This window comes from Buceros rhinoceros, unplaced genomic scaffold (assembly GCF_000710305.1).
Source record: "Buceros rhinoceros silvestris isolate BGI_N320 unplaced genomic scaffold, ASM71030v1 scaffold6622, whole genome shotgun sequence".
Classification (NCBI taxonomy): Eukaryota; Metazoa; Chordata; class Aves; order Bucerotiformes; family Bucerotidae; genus Buceros; species Buceros rhinoceros.
The window spans coordinates 1-9,731 of NW_010400598.1; the positions used below are offsets into that span (position 1 = coordinate 1).

Here is a 9,731-nt window from a genome sequence, read left to right on the forward strand (position 1 = left end):
GTTGCCTCGCTGAGGTTCTACCCAGGGTGAGTGGGTTGTAAATACGCTCCTTGTGGAACTTTTGTAATAATTTTGTATTCGTGATTGTGCTTTCAAGGCAGGCCTCAAAATAAATAAATAAATAATCAGTGAAACCTTATTCATTTTTTCTACCTTTTTTTTCTTTCAATGTTAGTTTTTGTCACGTGAGATCATACAGAATAGCTGGTAGGATGGAAAAACACTTCCGGCACTTCTTTGTCACTCTGGATATTTTACAAAATTCACCACGTGTGCGTAGATGGGACTTGATAGAATTTTAGACAGCTTTTCTCTGGTATGACAGCGATTAGTACTAGGAATTACTATTAGTTCCCATGGAGATCCTTCTTCTTTATCAAGGACACCCATCAGAATTCTCACTGGCCATTCCCCATGCCCCTAAAGAATCAGAAGGTACTTACTGAGACACAAGGTCCCTTAAACAGCAGCTCTCTCCTTAATTGGGCAATTCAAAAAGAACCCATGGTTAAAATAATTTCTCAATTGTTGTAAATCAGGTTAAAGGTTTCCCAAGTTGATAAATGTAAGATCTACTTTTCATGAACTACACATGAAGAAATCGTTATCCAAATTAAAGATGAAACCAGACAGTTGAGACTTAGCAGCTCTCTCATTACTTCTGTTGCTGGTTTGATAAAATATACGCTAGGCTGTGTTGTCCTTGCACTCCTGCATCTGCAGGAGCATACGCATGTGTTACAGCCCTAAAACATCCATCCTCATGTTTTGCTATTACCTTTCTGGAATCTCACTGAATTGGCTGCAGTGCATTTTGTTTTCATTAATATTTTGCAAATATCTGGAGTAAAATTGCTTTTGCTTTGCCTTATATATAGCCTGTAACTCCAACTACTGTGCGAAAGTTTCGAAATACAACCAATCCAGCTCCTGGTGCTGAAAGAATCTTCTACAGCAGAGCAGATGATCCTGATATTGCAGCTCACTTGACACACGGCATAAAGTCACAGCCTTCACTCAGTGTAAGAATGTGACTCGTTTGCTTTTTAAGAAAGATGAGCCATTAAGGGCAGCTGATGTCTTCATTGTCAGGGATAAAGGTACATAGCTGACTGATTTATTCTGCAGAGTTTCACTGCTGTTGTGGTTTATCTGAGTTTTAAGGTCAGTTTGTAAGATTTAATTAGCATGAGGAAAACGAAATTCAGTGACTTTTATCAGTGACATAATGTTTGCAATGGCTACTGAATTCCAACATTTAAGTTAATGAACTGTCTTCTACCCACAAATTTTGCTGCTTTCTTCTTTTTGATTAAAGGTGAAACCTGTTGAGCTCTAAGCAAGAGAACTGCTATCAGAGAATGTGCTTACAGTTCAGCCTGATTATTAAGTATTCTTTTTTACCTTTGGGTTGGAACTGATTTTGTTAGCTAAAAATATGATGTTTTGGCTATGTCAGACTATTTTGTGTTTATTCTTTAACTTAGAAATTATTTTCATAATCTGTAATCAAACAATTGCTGAGATCATTGGTGATTTTATCACATAATTATTGTTCAAATCCTTAAAAAAAAATTGTATTAGTAAAATAAACCTTTATGATACATTTCATCAGCTGGGCTTGTGAATTAATAGTGTTCCATTTTACAGATGCAGAAGTTGAGGCAAAGAGGAGCTCAGGTTTGAAAAATAAGTCTTGAGAATGAAACATTTAAGTCCTTAGGGAATGTTTATTAGGCTTATCCAAAACGAAAAACGTCAGGCTCATGGTGACCCTCCCCAGAAGGTTTATGTTGAATGGATTGATTTGTTTAGCCCGTACAGTCTGTTGAAGACAGTTTCATTTTGCTTTATTAATTAAATATTAACTGGTGGAAGATTCGGAATCTTAGTGAGTTCCCTAAATGGGGATTTGGATCAATTCTGTTGCTACTACTTTTTTCAGTATTTCTTTATATAACATTCCACAAGAGTCTAATAATAAACCCTCTCTGGTGCCCCTATTACTTTGATGGATAGCCTGAAAAATCAAATTACTTTGGAAGATCAAAATACCCCGTTTTGACATTTTTGAAACTGTTTCCCCCACGCCCCCCCTTGAAGTGGACCTAATTTTATAGGTAACTTCAGTTGGCCCAAGCCCAGTGTGTACACTGAGAAAAAAAATTTTGCTCAACCTCTGCTAGGCTTTGAAACACCTGCTGAAGTAATTTCTCTTGGTATGTCGTGTTAGGATGCAATATTAGTATATGTCTGGAAATATTTTCTTTAAATTCTGCATTGTCAGAATTGGGAGTAGCTGTTTAGAGAGCAGATCATCTTAACTAGACAGCAGGTGTCAATGCCAGACAATAGGTGTGTTTAATCATAAACACCAGGAGGCTTTGTTCCAAAGATGTTATAATAATTTTCACACTGAAGTTTTGATCATATTATAATTTGACTACATTGACTGTATATGACTATTAATTCTAATATACTCTAAGAACAGAAAGGCCACAGTCTGAAATTTTATAAATTAAGAAGTGGAAAAATTTGCATAAAAATAGAAAGTTCCATCTTAGAACATTAAGTTATTTAGCTGGAAATTTAGCATAGTGTTGAATATTAGTGTTCTTCTCTCAAAATACCGTTTTATTTTGCAACTTGGTAGATAAAATATGTTAGTGTAATCATGTAAGATCTCATCAGAATACCTGTGATCAAACTTTTGAGTGTGTGAGGGGATAGCTATACTGATGTATGAATGATTAAATTTTGTTTGTTTTCCTACCCCTTGTGTTGTTTGTGATGTCTTTAGGCAGCTTCATTGATAAATCCGCTTCCTAAAACTAATTTTCAACAAAAAATGCAAGCCAAAAAAGAAGCAATCTACTTGAGTAATCGTCAGGCATCCTTGGGCAGATCACATGATCAATCTTCTATGTTACCTAAGGGCATGGATAAAATTAATACTACATTTGGAACAAAGGTCATCCGAGGTAGGAAAAATGATCTTTGAAACACATTTCTTCTACATACAAGTTAATCTGCAGTTCGGTGCTGAGCGCGTATTCTGTGCTTCCAACAACTCCAGCCTATAATAGTTATTATTATAGCTGTAATTGAAAGACTTTAAAGTGCACCGGTATGTTTCAGTTAGGATGAAGAAGCAAGCCACTTGAGAACATTTGGTAACTCGTAGACCTTTTGGCTGTGTTCCAGATCTGTCTTTGTAAATTTCCCTGGAGAACGCTTTAGGTAGCTGACAACTTAACTTTCCTTTTCCCAACTACTCTAATAAGTCTAATAAAAGGTACTGCCTTGACCTGTGAGTCTTTCCTCGACAGTATGGAGCAAATCACATATGTGTTGACCACTTAGCTCTCTTGCAACTGTTATTTTCATCTCAGCTTCTGTGATCTTTTTTTTTCCCCTAGTCCAATGTTGTTATGCTGTAAGGTCCCTATAGATTAGCTAGAAATGTGGTAATAAGTTTCTTCCACAGTAAGAACTGTAACAAACGACAGGACAAGAGGCCTTAAGTTGTGCCAGGGGAGATCTGGGTTAGATATCAGGAAAAACTTCTTTATAGAAAGAAGTTGTGAGGCATTGGAGAAGGCTGCCCAGGGAGGTGGTGGAGTGCCCATCCCTGGAAGTGTTTAAAAGGCGTGTAGGTGTGGTGCCGAGGGACATTGTTTAGGGACCATGGCAGTGCAGTGTGAATGGTTGGACTCAATGATCTTAAGTGTCTCTTCCAACCAGATGATTGTATGATTCTATGAATATTCTTCCCCAGAATTAGCATCTTCTCTAACAAGATATTGTTAGAGAACCAAACGAAACACCCATCACCCTTACTTCCCCCAACCATATATTTATTCCTTTCTTTCCAGATGTGTCAGCTGGAGAGCTTATAAATCCACCAAAAACTTTTGAGGAAGTGGATAAAGAAGCCAGAGAAGGACATGATCTGTACATTGTGTCACACAATGATTATTATGTGGGTAAGTTCAAAGGCTGGTAAGAAATCACATAAAAAGTTCTATTATAAATATAGGGAATTTTTTTTCCTTGTGTCTTCAACGCATACTGTCCACATTTTCGGGATAGAAACTATTACTTTTTACTACTCTATTAATATAGTATAGATTATTTTTAAAAGCAATGATGTGAAAAAAAAAAACAAACTTGCATGCAACTGAGAGAGCGTGACCTGTTTCTGGAACTGTAGATCACTCCCTGGTGGGTGTATTAGACAGTGTAAGGACTTAATGAAGAAATGGGAAGCCTGATTTCTTTTCAGTGTTAATTGAAAAGCAGAGTATTTCCAGGAAACTAGAAAGTCGTAGATGCCCTGGCTGCTTATTGAGTCTGACATTGTCTGTGCTGCCGAGAGCAATCTCAGGCTTAAAGCCACAGACTGTGAACGCAACCCATTCCAGCACTTTCACCTCTGGTTCCTCTCTTTTGTCAGGATCCAAACAGAATAGCAGGGTAGCTAGGCTTTCTGGTGGGGACCTCAGCAATAAGCTCTGGTTTGAGGAATTTCAGGCTGCTGAATGGCTCGCTGGAATGCAGGTTCCTCAGCCTACAGCATCCTGCCTGTGAGTCTGCCCCACAGCCTCTGTCTCTGCTCTTCCAGTGGTTCCTCAGATATGGATTTGATGGGTGGACTGTTCAGTGGATAAAGAGTTGATTCGTCTCATCCAGAGGGTAGTGGTCAATGGCTTGATGTCCAGATGGAGATCAGTGACAAGCGGTGTCCCTCAGGGGTTTGTACTGGGACCAGTGCTGTTTACATTTTCATCAATGACGTAGGCAGTGTGATCAAGTGCACCCTTAGTAAGTTTGCAGATGACACCAAGCTGAGTGGTGCAGTTGACACGCCTGAGGGATGGGATGCCATCCAGAGGGACCTGGACAAGCTGGAGAAGTGGGCCTGTGTGAACCTTGAGAGGCCAAGTGCAAGGTCCTGCACCTGGGTCAAGGCAATCCTCAATACCAATATAGGCTGGGGGATGATGTGATTGAGAGCAGCCCTGCGGAGGACTTGGTGGATGCAAAGCTGGATGTGAGCTGAAAATGTGCACTCACAGCCCAGAAAGCAACTGTAACCTGGGCTGCATGAAAAGAAGCATGGACAGCAGGTTGAGGAGGTGATCCTGCTGCTCTACTCTGCTCTGGTGGAGTACTACATCTAACTCTGGAGTCTTCAGCCCAAGAAGGACATGAACCTGTTGGGGCTGGTCCAGAGGAAGGCAACAAAAATGATCAGAGAGTACTACATCTAACTCTGGAGTCTTCAGCCCAAGAAGGACATGAACCTGTTGGGGCTGGTCCAGAGGAAGGCAACAAAAATGATCAGAGGGATGGAGCACCTCTGCTCTGAGGACATGCTGAGATAGTTGGGGTTGTTCAGCCTGGAGAAGAGAAGGCTCTGGGGCGACCTTAACAAGACCTTTCAGAACATAAATGGAGCTTCTAGGAAACCTGGGGATAGTCTTTTTAGCAGGCCATGTTGTGACAGGACAAGGGATAATGGTTTTGAAATAAAAGGGTAAACATATGGAAGAAAATTTTTATGAGGGTTGCCCAGAAAGGTGGTAGGTGCCCCATCCCTGGAAACATTCAAGGTCAGTCTGGACAATGTGATCTATTTCAAGATGCCCCTGATCATTGCAGGGGGGATTGGACTAGAAGGACTTTGAAAGTCCATTACACTGCAGTTTTTCAGTACTTAAAGGGGAACTATAAGAAAGACGAGAACACTCTTTTTAGCAAGGCCTGTAGTGACAGGATATAGGGTGATGGTTTTAAACTAAAAGAGGGGAGATTTAGACTAGATATAAGGAATAAATTGTTTGCAATGAGGGTGGAGAACCACTGGCCTAGGTTGCCCAGAGAGGTGGAAACGTTCAAGGTCAGGTTGGACAGGGCTCTGAGCGACCTGATCCCTGATCCTAGTTAAAACTGTCCCTGCTCACTGCAGGGAGTGGGTTGGACTAGATGACCTTTAAGGGTCCCTTCCAACTCAAAACTCATTAGTTATTTGCTTTTAATTCTTCAATGTTTTGTCTCGAGAATGAAGATACTTAGTACATTTTTCTTCCTAAGGTGAAATGCTTACTTTTTCCACAGGGGAGGCAATAAATAGGAAGTATGACTCGCCAAAGTTCAGCAAGTCTTTTGTTTATGGAATAAAAACCCCTCACTTCAAAGACGGGCGAAGTGTATCCAAATGCTTAAACTGGCTCTGTAATCTACAATCGTAAGTTCCAATGAGTTAACTAGTTAGTTAGTGGTGTGAGTTCTCAAGAAGAGTGAGTCTTCATATTTACAATCCTATCCTTAGCTCTACTGAACTGAACAGAAAATGCGAGGAGTAATTTTCAGAACAGTTTATCCAAATCAGTTCTATCGTACTGTAACAGCACTTGGCATGTCTTTAGCATCGTGTAAAGACACCTTTAATTTTAAATAGCCAGATTTTTAAATTACTAAATTCCTGTTTGTCTCACAGAGGAGCTGCTGTTTTCTTCTAACATATAATATTTTTAAATATTATTGAAAAATTGTTGACTATTATTAAATGAGTATGTGAGAGTTATTTTCATAATTTGTAGGAAGAAAGCAGCAAAAATTGTATCAAAACGAAGTGATGATTTCAAGGAAAAGTTTCACCCTCAGCTTGGAAAAGTCCTTGATCCGTAAGTAAGCAAATATCCCTTTGAAGAACAAAATTCACTCACATTTGCCGAATCTCCCATATATTCTTCTGTCTTGGATAAAAATTACAACTGTGCTCTCAGTGCTTCCACTGCAGCACTCAGTTACAGGAAGGGACTTTCTCCTTGCCCTAATTAGGCTGATAAGTATGCAGGTTACTAATGAGGGGTGTATTGTGTCTATGTGGTGAAGTAAAGTCTTACTGTTTAAATCAATCAAATTTGCACCAAGCAAATTATAAGCACACTGTAGCACATCATTTTTCATTCCTGACATTCGCAGTTAGGCAGGTTTGTTTGAAAGAACTGAAATGTCTCATCTGTTGTTCGGGGATTTGACCATTTTACTTTGCCACTATTTTTGATCATCTTTGTTACATCGCCTGTATTCTCATTTTATTACTTCCTTGGAAAAGGACATGGAACTAAATTGTATCTAGCAGCATGTATCGATCTAAGTCGAATCATTTCAACACTTTGTAAACTGCAGGTGATACGGAACAGCTTTTTAATTTTACAAAAGAGTGCTTATGAATGAATGGCTACAGTAGTCCTAGGGTACAGTGTGGTCAGGATCCAGCTGTGCTACAAAGCTAGACTTCCTGCATGTATGCAAAGACTCTCTTTGCAGATGCTCTAGATACCTGCAAAATTGTATCTGAAGACTCAAAAACAACTGTTGTCTTTGGTAGCAATATTTGATTTAACTTCAAGATCACAGGCTTAAGAGACTCTGGAGAACTATGCCCATAGTACCTGAAAGGAGGGAACACAAATGTGGGCCAGTTTCTGCTCTCCCCTTCTCTGTCTCCTAAATTACTGTGAAGTAGGGCTGGAGTGTGAGCAGCGTGAGGCAATAGCACCAGTCAGGGAGTATGGGTTGAGTGCAATCCCAGAACCAATGTCACCAGACTAACCTAATTTTGTTTAGTGACTTTTACATCACCCACGTCCTATGTGTGATATGAAAATGATAAAGAAAAATACACATAGTAGTTTTTAGATTACTTTACACATTTACTTAGATTACTTACACATCTTTGTGTGGGTTTTTTTGTTTGTTTAATTCACATTTTAGAACAAAGCACTGATTCTTCTTTCAGTTCTGATGGAGATTTCTGATTCATGTAACAGTTTTAATTACTAAACACAGAGAAGTAATGAAGATATAATGAGATATAATACAGCATCTTAATTTTCTGGTAAATAAAACTGCATTACATTTTCCAGATGGGTGTTGGCTTGGTTGCTGGTTTTGAGGGACACAGTATTGTGTGTGATTAAACAGAGATGTGATTCAGTTTTTCCACTTCAGCCAAAAGTAGTTTATTTGGAAACATTATTTCAGCTGCAGATCTGGTTTGTCCTAAACATTCCTATTGTTTGACTAGTATAGGGACTTTTCTCACTCATTTCTGTCATTGTCTTAGGAAAAAAATACTTTAGCATAGAATGTTTTTCCTTTCGATGAGTGTATGTTCAAAAAGTTAAAGTTTACATTTGGTTGTGCTGTATTACAAACAGCAAATATTCTAAACAGGCTTATAAAGAGATGCTTTTCTGTAATGGCAACTTGGAAACAAAGTACTGATAAATTTCAGGTGAACTGTGTGTATCATCCCTAATTACGAAACAGATAGTAATTTTTTTTTTTTTAAATAATAGCACAAGGTTTACTTTGGCTATTAATAAACTGCCTGACAATTAACAAAGAAATGTGCTTATTGACAATATAGCAGAAACTATGAACGTTCCCCCAGGCCATACATTTGGAATGTTACTCCGTCCAGATGAATACGGTAAGTTCAGGGGCAGAAAAAAATCTTACCTTGTTGATGAAACTGTGCTGAAGTAATTACTGTTGCCTGTGTAATACAGAATTTTCCTAAAATCTTAGAGGCAAGGTACAAATAACAGTGACAGTAAATATTTGGAAGGAAAATTTGAGAGGAATTGAAGTTGCTAATGGGAAAAAAATTGAATGTCAGAAATAAAGAAACTTTAGTTTTTGAATGATCATATTGGTTTTTTGTTTGTTTGTTTTAAAGCTATTTTAAATGGTTATTTAAATAAATTATGAGTCTTTTGTCCAATGATTTTTCCATATCTTCTATAAAAAGAGTAAAAAAACCAAGCTATAAATAATAATAATATTTTTTTGAAGTTAGCAGGGAGACAGAAAACAGAATGAAAATAAAAAAAATTGTTAATTTTTGTTATGATGAAGTTTTGAAAGCTGGTCAGCTCAAATAGCCAATGTTGGGACTGATAGTGTTTTAATATCTTTAATAACTAGGGAGTACAGTGAATAGTTAGGCAGGAAAATATGTAAGTGGCTCAAAGTTTTTTAATTAGTCAAAACCAGAGAAGGCTTGTTCAAGTTCTGCACAAGCTTTTATACGTGCTTCACTGTGTACTCTAATAAAATTAAATATTTTACATATGTAGGTATGTGTATCCTATAAGAAACAGCAGAAGAAACTGAACAAAAAAAAATTGTTATTAACAAGTAGAAAATAATGCGGGTACAGTGCTCTTAGAAGGGAATTAGGAGCTACTTCTGTTTGTTATTGGACTGTGAATTAACTTCTTGCATTCTAGAAAGTGACCTTGGTGTCTTGGGCACTTGGATGAAAACTGTAGCTCAGTGTGCTGAAGTGTTTAAAAATACCAATAAAGTTAGGATACCTAAAAATTGGGAGGAATAACACAAAAATAGTACATTGTTTTTCTAGGAATCAGTGGTATGTAATTATCTGAAATATTACATTGACTTTGCTGTTGGTTCTTTTTAGTATCCTGAAATACAGCAGACTGGAAGTGATAGACTAATAATATGTATTCTTTTGTTCTCAACTATCTGGAGTAGCTCTTACTGCTGTCAGCAGCTTTTGGAAGCAGTGGATGGATTTGTGAAGCTATATTAAGCTGTTTAAAAATTTTTGATACTAACTACATGTGAGTAGAGAAATTGTCATATGGACCATTTGTTTTTTTAATGAAATGGCCCTACGAGAGGTTCAG

The 9,731-nt window shown here is 37.9% G+C and overlaps 1 protein-coding gene across 1 annotated transcript in view; it reads left to right on the top strand.

Annotated features, from left to right (window-relative positions):
• Positions 1 to 878: 878 nt before the first annotated feature.
• The window catches only part of EFHB (EF-hand domain family, member B), a gene marked incomplete at its 5' end in the record, with an annotated part of 15,269 nt that continues 6,416 nt past the window's right edge, over positions 879 to 9,731 (top strand). The window contains 6 exon segments of the mRNA XM_010131925.1: positions 879 to 1,022; positions 2,801 to 2,981; positions 3,876 to 3,986; positions 6,121 to 6,250; positions 6,606 to 6,689; positions 8,421 to 8,506. Of these exon segments, the coding sequence (XP_010130227.1) occupies positions 879 to 1,022; positions 2,801 to 2,981; positions 3,876 to 3,986; positions 6,121 to 6,250; positions 6,606 to 6,689; positions 8,421 to 8,506 (736 nt within the window).